Source organism: Chrysochloris asiatica, unplaced genomic scaffold (genome assembly GCF_000296735.1).
Source record: "Chrysochloris asiatica unplaced genomic scaffold, ChrAsi1.0 scaffold00021, whole genome shotgun sequence".
Taxonomy (NCBI): Eukaryota; Metazoa; Chordata; class Mammalia; order Afrosoricida; family Chrysochloridae; genus Chrysochloris; species Chrysochloris asiatica.
Window position 1 is genome coordinate 24166147 of NW_006408539.1, and position 13906 is coordinate 24180052.

General features: G+C 44.6%; 1 protein-coding gene across 1 annotated transcript in view; it reads right to left on the minus strand.

Annotated features, from left to right (window-relative positions):
• Nucleotides 1–13906, minus strand: part of CD226 (CD226 molecule) — a 79109-nt gene that overhangs the window by 29274 nt on the left and 35929 nt on the right. The window contains exons 3-4 of the mRNA XM_006837587.1: nt 5559–5906; nt 2683–2693 (exon numbers count right to left, since the gene is read on the minus strand). Of these exons, the coding sequence (XP_006837650.1) occupies nt 2683–2693; nt 5559–5906 (359 nt within the window). The remainder of the gene's footprint in view (nt 1–2682; nt 2694–5558; nt 5907–13906) is intronic.

Below are 13906 nucleotides of genomic sequence, written 5' to 3' on the forward strand. Positions count from 1 at the left end.
TCTGTAATACAAGGATGGTCTTCTGGGTGATTTCTGCTACCTGCTACTTTCTAAATTTGTTTGTTTGTTGTTCTGTGCCGTGGAGTCGGTTCCGACCCATAGTGACCGTGTACAGGGTTTCCGAGCCTATAAATCTTTACAGGAGCAGAAAGCCTCAACTTTCTTCCATGGAACAGCTGGTAGTTTCGAACTGCTGACTGTGAGATTAGCAGCCCAATTCGTAACCACTGTGCTAATTCAGGCTGACAAAAAAATTCAAGGGAAGGGTGACCAAATGTGAGTCTGTAAAGATGTTGTTATTGTTGTTATTGTTAAGTGCTGACAAGTCAGTTCCGACTCACAATGATCCTGAATAGAGTTTCTGAGGAGTGACTAGTGAGTGTGAACCACCAACCTTGTAGTTCAAACTGACCTCACACTTGAGTGCTTACCCTATAGTTTGCCACCAGAACTCTGTGTCGAAGATGAGAGTTTTTAAAAAATCTTTTTGTCCTGATGCATACTGCAACTTTGATTAACCTTGAAAACATTATGCTGAGTGAAGTAACTCTGCCACAAAAAATATAAATATGACCCCCAGTTATATGACGTGTCTAGAATAAGCAAATGCACCCATAGTGAGACCAAAGTTTGTTAGTAGTAGGAGGGAGGGCGAAGGTAGGCTTTATTGCTTGGAGGACACGGACTTTGTGTTAAAGGTGATGGAAAAATCTGGAAATGAATAGAGTTGATGGTTGCACAGCCTAAATGTAATTAACATCACTGAATTGTATATGCAAAATATGAAATGGAAACTGTTTCTCTTACATATATAATCACCACATTTAAATACAAAAATCTCTCTTTGTACTCAACACGATGCCCCATTAAAAAAAAAAAAAAAAATAGATGGGAGACAACAAAGGATATAAAACTGTTAATAAAATCTGAGTCTCAACCACTTTCCCCCTGACAGTCAAGATAATTAAATCTGCTCCGTATCTTATACCTGTCTCTCAGCTTTAATCTCTACATTGATTTTTGACCAAACAGCCTCAAGACTTAAAATAATCAAATTTCACCAGAGAAAACCTAAATGATAGATTCTGTTTTCCATCTGATGCTTTTATCTCAATCTTTGCTCATCTTCATTGAAAAACAGGAATGAAACCAAAACCTGTAGCCAACGGTGGCCATCCTCCGCCACTCATAATGTTTGACTAATGGGTACAGTGCCTGGTGATGCTCTTTCAGAGTTTCAATTGAACAATGGATAGTCATTTTAGGGAGATGATGCAGAAGAAATTTGTTCTGCATAATTAGTGATTGTGACTTACCTGTACAGTATTAGTGTTCAGGGAGAAATGAAGTCAAGCATGTAACGTCTCTGTAGTTCAATGACCATTACTTCCCTGGGAACGAGGGGGCAAACCACCACATTTGTTTTGGCAACACAGACAGGTGAGGAATGTGGTAAAGATTTCTCTCTTTGTTGTTGTTGTTGTTGTTGTTGTTGTTGTTGCTAAGTTGTGTTGAGTTGATTCCAACTCACAGAGACCTTGTATAGGGTTTCCAAGAAGTGGCTGGTAGGTTTGAACCACCAACTTCCTGTTAGTAGTCCAGTGCTTATCCTACAATGCCACACCAGAGCTCCATATTTATCGCCTTGCTGGTGGTGGCGGTGATGTGTCGGGGAGTCGGTTCTGACTCATAGTGACCCTGTACAGAGTTTCCGAGGTTATAAATCTTTACAGGAGCAGAAAGCCTCATCTTTCTCCTGCAGAACAGCTGGTAGTTTCGAACTGCTGACCTTGTGGTTTGCAGCCTGATTCATAACCACTATGTTACCAGAGCTCCTTATTTATCTCCTTAGATAGTAAAATAAGGAAACAGAAGATGTCCTGGGGCATTGCCAACAGCTATCCTTCATTCTAATAGAAGGATATGGTGATGCTGTTGCCACTGGGGACGAGGAATATGGACTTTTGAAGAAAGAAGCAATCATACTGGAATCATTCAAATTTTCCAACAACATACTAACCTCGGTTAAGAGTTTTAGTGTTGACATTGTATTAAATGAAAGCAGTGCTGATTTATTTGGAATTTATACCATCTCAGACTTTGCCTTCTTTGAATCACAAAAGATCACACCTTCTCACTTTTTAAAAAAAAGGCAATTTTTGTGAGTGTCCAAACACTTGGAGCCTCATAATACTGGCTGTCATTTTCAGTCCCTTTCACCGACACTGGGGAACATGCATGTTCAAATAAATCAACAGCGCTGTGCAGGAAAGTAGTCAAATTTGGACAATTGAAAATCCTTTTTATACTCAATTGTTAAGAGGTAAGTCACTAGACTGCGTACAAATCTCCCGTCATTTGCATTTTCTCTATGGACCAAGGTGTTTATAATTGCTCTTCCAGCATAAAGTGGATAGGATTTTATCTCCAATGTCTTTCATATTGATTGTTTATCACTTTCTTGCATTGGTCTCTGAGAACGTTAGTGTTTACATTCATTCATGCTTTTTCTGCCATGTTCGAAGAACACCCTATAATACCAGGGCCTTTTCTTTAGATGACAAATATTTTCTGTATATGTCTGAAGGAATCAAGTCAACATTTAAAATTAGGAATGTCTGCTAACGATCCCTGTCCAAAGTTTCGCATCAACGTCTCCCTTGTCCTACATGGGAATCCAACGTCTGTCTCACCTACAGCTCCAGTGCCAAGTGGTCTTCTACAAAAGGTGGTTAACCACACTACCGTCAAGTCAATTCCAACTCATAGCGACACTCAAGGGCAAAGTAGAGCAGCTGCAGAGCGTTTCCCAGCTCTGCTAGAGCAGTGGTTACTAATTGGGCTGCGAACCTTAAGGTCAGCAGTTCAAAACTACCAGCTGTTCCATGGGAGAAAGATGAGGCTTTCTGCTCCCATAAAGATTGACAGTCTCAGAAACCCCGTGCAGGGTCGCTATGAGTTGGGACCGACTCCACGGCACATCACGACCATGACAAAATCTTTAATGGAGCAGGCTGCAATATAGTTCTCCCACAGAGTTGCTGCTGGATTTGAATGGTTGACTTTTCAGTTAGCAGGCCAAGTTTTGACCCACTGTGCCACTGGGCTCCTTAGAAAGGTGGTTACCTGCCTACCTGTTGCTGTTGTTGTTGTTGTTGTTAAGTGCCATCGAGTCAATTCCAACCCATAGCGACCCTGTATAGGGTTTCCAAGGAACAGCTGGTGAGCTTGAACCACAGACCTTGCAGTTCAAATGACTTTGCCGTCTGACACATTAGCCCACAGTGCCACACCAGGACTCCACCTGCCTACCTACCACCACTGAATAGATTCTAATTCATAGCAACCTTATGTAGAATTTCTGAGGCTGTAAATCTTTATGGGAGCAGAAAGCTTCATCTTTCTCCTCCAGAGCAGCTGGTGGCTTTGAATTGCTGACCTAGTGGCTAGAAATCCAGTGCTTATCCTTCAAAGCCAACAAGGCTTCTTTAGGAAGGTACTTACATATGAGAAATCACCATATTTCTGCTGAACGTCCTTTTTAGTAGACACAGCTGCGGCAGAAGGTGAAGTTTATACAAAACCTTCCCTTCTTCATTTTCCAACTCAGGAAGAAGTAGCAAGCAGTCTTGCGATGTAAGCAGTATCGGTGAAGGGGGCACTTCCGTGTGTGTGTGTGTGTGTGTGTGCGCGTGCGTGCGTGCGTGCGTGCGTGCGTGCGTGTGTGTGCGCGCGCCAATGCTCAGCTGCTAAACCAAAGACAGGCAGCTCTAGTCCACTCAGAGGTACCTCAGAAGAAAGGTCTGGCAATCTACTGAAAACCCAGCCCCTGAAACACCGATGGAGCACAGTTCTGCTCTAACACTTGGGGTCACTAGGAGCTGGAGTTGATTTGACAGTCGCTGACTTGGTTTTTCCTGGTTCCTTGAAGGAGTGGTCAGAGCTTTGGAAGCCGCGACTGTGATCATCTAAATGCAAGCTGACCTGAGGCAAAGGAGAGAAAGGAAGGAACAAAGATGGGAAGGAATGAGGGAAAGAGGAAGCAAGTACTGGAGAAGAGAGGGGATGGGTAAGGGAGAGAGGCCAGGGTAAGGGGGTAAGAATAAATCATAAGAAAATTCATGTCACCAACGAAAGTTAATCATTTTCTGTGGCACGTCAAGGGTTGGGCAAAGCTGGGGTTGCTCCCTCCCCTCTCAGTGAGTTCTTCAGGAAATGAAGAGCCCCCCTTTCTGAGACTCTCGCACAAGGTGGGTTCTGGTTTTGTGGGCCCTGAGGCTGACACAATGCAGGACTCCATCAAGACAAAATGGAAAATGACTCAGTATGAGGACTGCACCTTGGTAAGGGGCCTGCGCCCGTGAGAGCCCTGAGGGTGAGCTTAATTTACTCCAAGGGTCTGTCTTTCAGCTCCCAAGCCTGAAGAGTAAAGCACTGGCATGGTCGCTGGCAAACTGGCATCCGCATGATCAAACACCTACTGAACTAGTCTCCTAAGACCTAGTCTCCACTACTGAGAAGTTCTAATATCACTGGGAACTCATTAGTGAACTCTCACTGAATTATTATTTTAATTTCAGAAATGTGGCAGATCAAGAAAAACAGATCTCTCATTGTAAAATCTGTAGTGCACAAGTTTGCACCGTGCTTGCACCGTGGTCATGTGCTTGACTGCTAACCAACAAGTTGGTAGTTCAAACCCAACCAGAAATATGATCCTATACATAGAAAACCCCAAAGACGCAGTAAAAAAAGCTACTAGACCTCATTGGAAGATTCAGCAAAGTGGCAGGATATAAGATCAACATACAAACCCAACCAGAAGCTCTGTGGGATAAAAGATTTGGTGATCTGCTCCTATAAGGACGTACGTACACCAGAAAATCCCCTGAAGTCTCCTTAAAAATCAAGCAATCATTTAGCTTAATTAGTCAAGAATGTCTGCCTCTTGCTTTATATGATCTTTTAAGTACTATCTATAAGGAGGCTTCCAAAAGCAATAGAAAAATTCCATTCCCTTTTTCCATGAACTTTTTGAAACCCCTTCATATATGGGATCAAAGTGACAACAGCAACTCAAAAGATCCCATAGGTACCTTTAGGGATCATGAGTTCATGTTGATAGGAGAGGAAAAACTCAAAAAGGAAAGGCGAACATTGTACAATTGGACAGACGTAAGCAATGTCACTGAATTGTACATAAAGAAGCGGTTGAATCAGTGTATGTTCTGCTGCGTGTATTTTCAACAACAACAAAGAACTGCAGCTAAGACAACCCTCTCGGGCAGTTCTAGTCTTCCCTATAGGGTCCTGCGAGTTAGATTCCACTCACAATGGCAGTGGGTTTGGGTTTGGTGATTTAGAGATTAGCAGATAAAGAATACATACAATACTAAAATTCAGTAACTGCCAACTTACCTAAACCTAATTACTCAAAGAAAATGTGAACAAAACAGTCCCATGAAACAGATGAGAAAAGATGACAGAAACCGATGCCCTATGGTTGTTTTTCCCCATTCTGACCCTCTGTCCACATTGTGACCTCTGTGTCCACTCACCATTGGTCACGGTCAGCCGCACCAGGAAGGTCTCCTGCTCCCCCGTGCTGGCCTCGAAGTAGCACCGATACAGTCCCGAGTCTGAGGGGACGACGTGAGGGATGATGATGAAGCTCCTTCTCATCCGCTGACTGCAGTTGGTCTGGATTTGTCTTTGGTACTTTGACATGTGACTTTTCCCTTGAGACAAGTTGCAGAAACTAAGGATGTCAATCTGATGCGGTTGGATCTTTTCCCACAAAACACGCTGCATGGGCTGCACACTCCGAAGCTGATAGGTGAGCGTGATATTTTCCCCAGGTTTTGACACCAAGTGGCTGTTGGAAGGCACAGTCGTCTCAAAGCTATCTGGAATAGAAGAATAAGATGATTGGATTCAGGTCATCAGATCCTTGGTTGTGGAGGTGGCAGCCACCCCGAAACTCCCACCCAAGAGTTTGGTGACATGCCTTGCAAGTGTTTTATCTAGTTATCACATTTTTGTAAGAGAAAGTCTCTAAGAAGAGGCTGGTCCATAAATACAAAAGAGGATAGAAGGGTCGCACATGGTCCCTTAGATTTTACTTGGTGGACCAGAAAGGAGGGCCCTGCCAATCCTGAGAAACTCAGAGACTAGGCTTCACAAAGCACTGCTCTGTAACAACACTGGCGCTGACTCACACACTGGCCTTGACTACTGAGTTTCCATATCATGGACAATGACTGGTAACCTCAAACCCCCTAGCTGCTCTCAGAAACCCTATACAGAGTCACTATGAGTCGGAACTAACTTGACGGCACTTAACAACCACAATCATACCAACAAGGAGCCTGGTGAAGCAATACTAGTTAGAAAGGTTTGTGGGTTGAGCCCACTCAGCAGCTCCACTGGAAAAAGATCTAGTGCTCTGTTCTCATAAAGATGACAGCCCATGGTGTTGTTGTGAAGTCTGTAGAATTCGCCCCGACTCACAACAACCCTGTATAGAGTTTCTGAAGAACGGCTGGTGGACTTGAACCGCATACCTAGCAGTTAGCAGTCCAGAGCTTAGCCTACAGCACCACACCGGAAGCTCTCTGGGGCAGTTGTCTTCTGTCACATGGGGTCATTAGGAGTGGAAATCCTCTCACCACTACATACTGCCACATAACAACAATGGAGTCAACTAAGGTTTGAATGGCCACAAGAAGACATCAACCTTTTTCATTAAACAAGTCCATTTTTCAGGTACAAAGCACTGGCTTAGGCATAGGGAGCATAGTGGAGGGTCTTGAGCACCACAAAAAAAGCCCCCCAGTACTTTCCCACCAGCCTGCCACCATTCCTAGAGCTCTAGCATCCACTTTTCAGTAATCACAGAAGTTCTAAAGCGATGATGCTGACAATGAGTTCTGGGGGACCCAGGAGCTCTGTGTCCCTTTCACGGGATCCTCAAGGCAAAACCATTTTGTGATACTCATACACACACACACACAGAAAACCCACTGCCCTCACGTTGATTCTGATTCATAGCTGCGCTGCCCTATATAGAAAAGTGTTGTCGTTGACTCTGTACGACCACCCATGCTACTGGGGATGGACTAGGAGCCTCTTTCTTGACTTCCAAGTAAGTAAGAAAGAAACAGAGAAAGAGAGGGAGGGAGGGAAATAAAAAGGAAGAGAAAGAGAGAGAAAAGAAGAAGAAACAGGAGGACAGAGGAAAGGGAGAAAAGAAAGAGAGAGGACCAGGAGGGAAGAAGGAAGGGAAGGAGGAAGTGAAAGAAAATTCCTGTCACCAAGGGAGGGAAGGAAGAAGAGAAAAGGTAGTCATACCACACTTAGAAAGGAGAATGTGAGACAAAGCCAAAGCCAGCAAACAGTGAGCGGCTGTCGTCACAGTACCACATGGTACGATTTCTGCCATATTAAGGGAGAATCTGGTATCTGTGCTAGTTTCAGAATAAGGTTCCTTTCATCAAAATGTTGGAAAGAGAAAACCGCAATGCTCCAGGGTTTCGGTTGGTAACCATAGACTCATTTGCCAGTTAACACTTTACCCACATAACAAGCACAGAGAAAAATGTCATCTCTAAGTAATATACCAGCGCTAGAAAGGGGAAGGAAAGGAGAGAGAACATCTATTTAAAATGGGGCAAAAAATAAGAAAACAAAAACTGAAAGGATAATGTAAGTAACAGGGGAGAGGGATTGCGGTTTATCTTCAGTGCTCACACTCAGACCTGTTTCTCGTTTCCCTCCATTGGACACCTCCAGGCTCTAACCTTGGAGCTTTCTTTATGACCCTTTCCAAAACCTGCCGCCAGGAAGCAAACCCACACACCTGTTCTCTAGGGTCTTAAGTGGATGTCTCTCTTAGGAGGAGCTGCATTTTCACAAAAGCAGATCCTTGAGCCCATGAGAGTGTTTGCAAGGACAATCTGCCAGACGTGGGAACGTAGACAGGCTGTCCTGGGAAACAGAGCATGGAGAGGATTCCCAGCATCCCCTCTGGTGAGGGCACAGACCCACCTGTCCCCTTGCCAGACACGGACCAGAATGGAAAGAGATGGGTCCTCACCCACAGGCAGATAGTTCAGAAGCAAAGACCAGACCCACTTCTGTAGAATAACTCCAACTCAACAATCCTATGTTGTTGTTGTTAAGTGCCGTCGAGTTGGTTCCAACCCATAGCGACCCTGTACAGGGTTTCCGAGGCTGTAAATCTTTACGGGAGCAGAAAGCCTCATCTTTCTCACGCGGAACAGCTGGTAGTTTCAAACTGCTGACCTTAAGGTTCACAGCCCAATTCATAACCACTAGCTGTTGTTATTGTTAAGTGCCCTTGAGTCGGTTTGGACTCATAGCTCCAAGGAGCAGCTGGTGAGTTTGAACCACTGACCTTGTGGTTCAAGCCGACCTTGCAGTCCAGTGCTTTACCCCACAGCACCGCAATGTTGTTGTTGTTATATGTCATCGAGTCAGGTTCTGACCCATAGCGACCCTGTATAGGGTTTCCAAGAACAGCTAGTGTTACTTGAACAGCCGGCCTCCCTGTCCAAAGTGGACCTTGCAGTCCAGTGCATTAACCAACAGCGCCACACCAAGACTCCCGGTGCCACAATTGTTGTTGTTAAGTGTCATCAAGTCAGTTCTGACCCATCGTGACCCTGAATAGGGTTTCCAGGGAGCAGCTGGTGAGCTTGAACCACCTACCCACCTTGTAGTTCAAATGGCTTCACAGTCTGGAGCATTGGCCCACAGCGCCACACCTGGACTCCCAGTGCCACAATTGTTGTTGTTGTTGTGTGCCGTGGAGTCAGTCCTGACTCACAGCGACCCTGTACAGGGTTTCCAAGGCTGTAAATCTTTCCGGGAGCAGAAAGCCTCATCTTTCTCCCACGGAACAGCTGGTAGTTTCGAACTGCTGACCCTGAGGTTAGCAGGCCGATTTGTAACCACTATGTTACCAGAGCTCCTTAGCACCACAATTGTTGTTGTTAAGTGCCATCGAGTCAGGTCTGACCCATAGCGATCCTGTATAGGGTTTCCACTGATGAGCTTGAAGCACCAACCTTGTGGTTCAAACCAACTTTGCAGTCCAGTGCATTAACCCACAGCACCACACCAGAAGTCCTTAGTGCCACAATAGGACAGAGTAAAATTTCTCCATGGAGTTTCCAAGGCTGCAAATCTTTACAGAAGCAGACAGCTTCAGTTTTCTCCTGCAGGATGGCAGGCAGGTTTGAACCACTGACCGTTTGGTTAGTAGTTGAGCACTTTAATCAAGATGCCACCAGGGTCCTTTCAGAAGCACAGAGTCACCCCCAGTGGAAGTTTCCTTACTGTCATGATAAATGTGAAAACTGAGACCCAAACAAGCCTCTTGCAGGTCACCTGCTGCTCAGCACAGTGTAGGTGAGGCCGTAGGAGTAGACAGCACACCAAGTGGACCCATCAACCTAGGTTCTCAGAATTGGAAAGCGAGTCCCCTTAGGACAGGACCAAAATGTCAGAGGGAAGAGGGAAGGAAAAGTTTGATTCTAATTTAGTCCTAAATACAGATATAAAATAATAAAAGCCCGTCTATTCTACAAGTATGTTTAACTATGTGTTAATCTTACAGCACATAGTGTGGCACTGTAGGATTAGCACTGGACTTCAAACACAAGGTCGGTGGTTTAAATCCACCTGTTGTTCCTCAGAAACGCTATACAACGTCACTATGAGTCAGAACTGACTCACCGCAATTAACAACAACAACAACATGTGCTAATGTTTAGAAGAAGTGTAAAATAAACTGTTAACTTCACATGATTTTTACTGAAGACCATCATGACTAACTAAGGAGCCCCAGAAGCATTCTGGGTTAGGCATTGGGCTACTAACTGCAAGGTCAGCAGTTCAAATCCAGCAGCTGCTCCACAGGAGAAAGATGAGGGTTTCTGCTCCCATAAAGATTTACAGGTTCAGAAAACCTATACGCGGGCTCTGTGAGTTGGAACTGCCCAGAAGGTGTACCACTTCCACCACATCCTGACTGTGTCTGCTATAAGGGAGGCTCTCCTGGCGTGCTCATGGCTCAGTTTTGAGCATTGTTTCCAGGCATGCCACTACCTCTCCCCAAGACCCTGGAGAGCTTAGGTCCTCAGCTGCTCCTGAACACCGTATCGGGCCCCTTGCCCATCTTCCCTGCCTCCCACTCGTCTGGGTTTGCCCACACCATTCTCCTGGTCAAAGGCTCTGCACATGGTTTAAACAACCCATAATGTCATTACCTCATCAACTCCACGGACTCCCAGGTCTGTTGACTTGGTGCTTCATCAGCTGGACCTTTCTACAGTCCTTATGTTCCACTCTGTCCGCAGGATCTGGGGCAGAGCTTGGCCTCTGTAGGCACACCTCAAAGTTTTTATGGGTTCTGTTCCAAACCATTACAAAAAAGTGACTATGCAGTAAAGCGAGTCGCATGAATTTCATGCTTTAAAGGTGATGCTGACACTACTCAGTGACGTGTGCAAAAGCCTGGCAATGTTGTCAGAACTCTGTGTGGTGTGTCACTGGACTTCTCATGGAAAGATCGGGAGTTCAAACCCCCCAAAAATCCTATACAGGGTCGCTATGACTAACAACCAACTCAACAGCCCTTAAAAACAACAACATTGTGAGACTGACCAACATGAAGTGAACACTTGCTGGTGGAAAGCTGGTGCTGAGAGACTTCTCTAACACAGGGTTGCCAAAAACCTTCAAGTGATTAAAAACACATCATCTGCAGAGCGCAATAAAGCGAGGTACAACCAAACGAGGTATGCCTACTGTGAGAACTCAAATCAAATTGTTGAACAGAAAATGAACCTTACATTTCACATTGTGATCAATGTACAAGGTACTTTCATAGACTTCTGGGTCTTTGTGCCAGGATAAAGAGCCATGGTGGTACTATGGGCTAAGCACTGGGCTGCTAACTGCAAGGTCAGCGGTTCCAATTCCCAGCCAGTCCTTGGGAGAAAGACAGGGTCATCTGCTCCCATAAAGACTCATAGTCTCAGACACCCCACAGAGTAGCCATGAGTTGGAATTGCCTTGGGGCAGTGGGTCGGATTTTGGTTCATGTAGCACGATATCTCTAATGTTGCGGCATTTGTCTAAGGTTAGCTGTGTACTACCCAAATGAATTTGTGATTCTAGGCGAACAAGTTCAGCATCATAGCAGAACGCAAGCCTCCACTGTATGAGGCACACAGCCTGGGAATCGAACCGGAGTTTCGAAAAACTTGCTTGTTTTTCAACAGGAACCTTGGGTAGTATTTTCCAGCCAACGTCCCCAGAAAATTCCCAGGTTGGCCAAGTGGAGCACACACATATCGCCCCATCCAGGGGCACAGGCTGGGTGGGTGCCAGCCAGCACTTCCGTGTTTTTGGCTTTAATATCACTCTCCAAAGACCCTCACCCCTGTGCTTCTCAACCTACAGGAAGGCCAACAATGTTTCTCACAACCCTCCAAGGTAGGAAAGGCCGAAATGATTTAGTTCAAGCTATAACCAAGTAAAAATCAAAAATGCATCTATCCTGAAAAGTCAGAGAGGTGCAGCTGTTGGCAGGGATGGTGGTCATCCTCAGACTTGTCCAAAATAAATATAAAATTGAGAAAGAACTGAAAGCATGAGAGAAACAAGGAGCGTCTGAGACAGTAGTTTGGGACTTAAAAGGAAATTCCAGATTCATGTAGAAGAAAGACCACAGCAGTGTGTGGTGGGGGGAGTGGAGTGGGGTGGGGTGTGGGGGGATTGCAGCACAATTTTGCAATACTCAATTTATGCTCATGCTAACTCAGAAAAAAAATATCTACAAATCAATTCTAGGGCAAAAAAAAATTTTTTTTTAAATATTTGATGTGTGAGGTAAGTTCCAAGCAGCATTTGTAACAGTGAGCAACATATATAACCTAAATACCCAACCTCATTGTATGGTTTAGTGGGTCATGAAAGATATGGAAATTGGTAAATCAACACTGGAAATGTTTATGATATAAAGTTCAGAGAAAAACAAAACTTCAATGACATTTATACATAGGTGACAGTCAAAATCCATGTGTTCCTCTGAAGAGAAATGAAGAACTGTAAAGGGGAAACAAAACAATGGGATTTGGAGCTTTTTCATTAGCTTGTTTTAGAAGCCTTAGAATCTCTGCATACCATGTGGTTATAATCTTCTTGGTGCTTTGTGGTAATAGTTATTTCAAAAGAGTGGGGGGCCCTGGGGGATGGGTTGAACTTAGTATATGATTCATTGAGTGTAAAACTGATGATTTCTATAAGCCTTCACTCAGTTCACAACCCAAAATTTCAAAACCAAAAATGGAATTTTCCCACAATCTTTCACAAGCCCCTTTGTACAATTTTGCAGTCATCTTCTGTGCCCAAAGCCTCAGTACTGGTTTTTCTGAATTTTAGGACATTTATGATTTCATTTTGCTCGGATCAACTATTAACACTCAAGGAAGCAGCAGTCAAGAAATCAAATGACATGTTGCATTGGGCAAATCTGCTACACAAGACCTCTTTAAAGTGTTGAAGAGCAAAGATGTCAGCTTGAGGACTAAGGTGTGCCTAACCCTCATATGCAAGTGAAAGTTGGACAATGAATAAAAGATCACAGAAGAATTGATGCATATGAGTGATGGTGTTGAAGAAGAATATTAAAAGTACCAAGGACCACCAGAAGAACAAACAAATCTGTGTTGGAAGAAGTGCAGCCAGAATGCTCCTTAGAAGTCAGGATGGCCAGACTTCGTCTCTCATACTTCAGACATATTATCAGAAGGAACCAGTCCCTGGAAAAGAACTTCATGCTCAGTAAAGTAGAGGGTCAGTGAAAAAGAGGAAGACCCCCAACAAGATGAATAGGCACAGTGGTGGCAGCAATGGGTTCAAGTGTAGAAATGATTGTGAGGTTGGCGCAGGACGGGGCAGCGTTTCATTGTGCATAAGGTCTCAGGGCCTTGATGGCATCCAGCAATAACTACACTACTACTTCTTTATTAACACAACAAAAAGCCAATTCCCAAGTGGGCTTCTAATGACAGGTTAGGGTTCACCACAGGTATTTGGGGAGAACAGGAGGCAATCCTAATATCATCCAAGAGTTTGGTTTGTAAATCTTATCTTAAAAATGGACCCTGCTAGCTTTGAAAGTCTACCTTTCTACAAAACCATTCCATGCAACACATGCCAACAGCTCTGTGACTCTTAAACCCTTGGACCATTGCTGGATACCGTGGGGGCAGTTCTGAGTCATAGCCACCTTATGTACAAGAGAATGAAACACTGCCCAGTCCTGCACTTTGTTGTTGTTGGGTACCATGGTGTCGTTCCTGACTTATGCTGACTCTATATGCAAGAGAACAAAATACTGACCAGCAGTCCTATGTTAAGAGCTTTCCATTGGCTCTTTTGAGGTTATCTGGGTAGGTGGTGTGACTGTTAGCAGCCGTCAGCACAGTCCCCAATTCCTAACACCTCATGCACTATAGAATAAAACACTCCCCAGTCCTGCGCCACCCCAGGATTAGTGGCAGATGGTACTACCATGATCCATGGGGTACACATGGGCTGATCTTTGGAAGTGGACCACCACCAGGCCTTCCCCCGAGTCTAGCTAGTCTGGAAGTGCTGCTGAAAACTGTTCAGGATCACACAAGCCCCCATTGACAGACAACTGCAGACTACACAGAAGATGCACTGGCTGGGAATCGAACACAGGTCTCCCACATGGAAGGGGAGAATTCTACCACTGAGCCAGGGATACTGTGAATTTGATTCTGTGTAGGTAGGTTTTACTATATGAATATGATTTCAAAATATCTATGGGGACTTATAAGTGTTTACT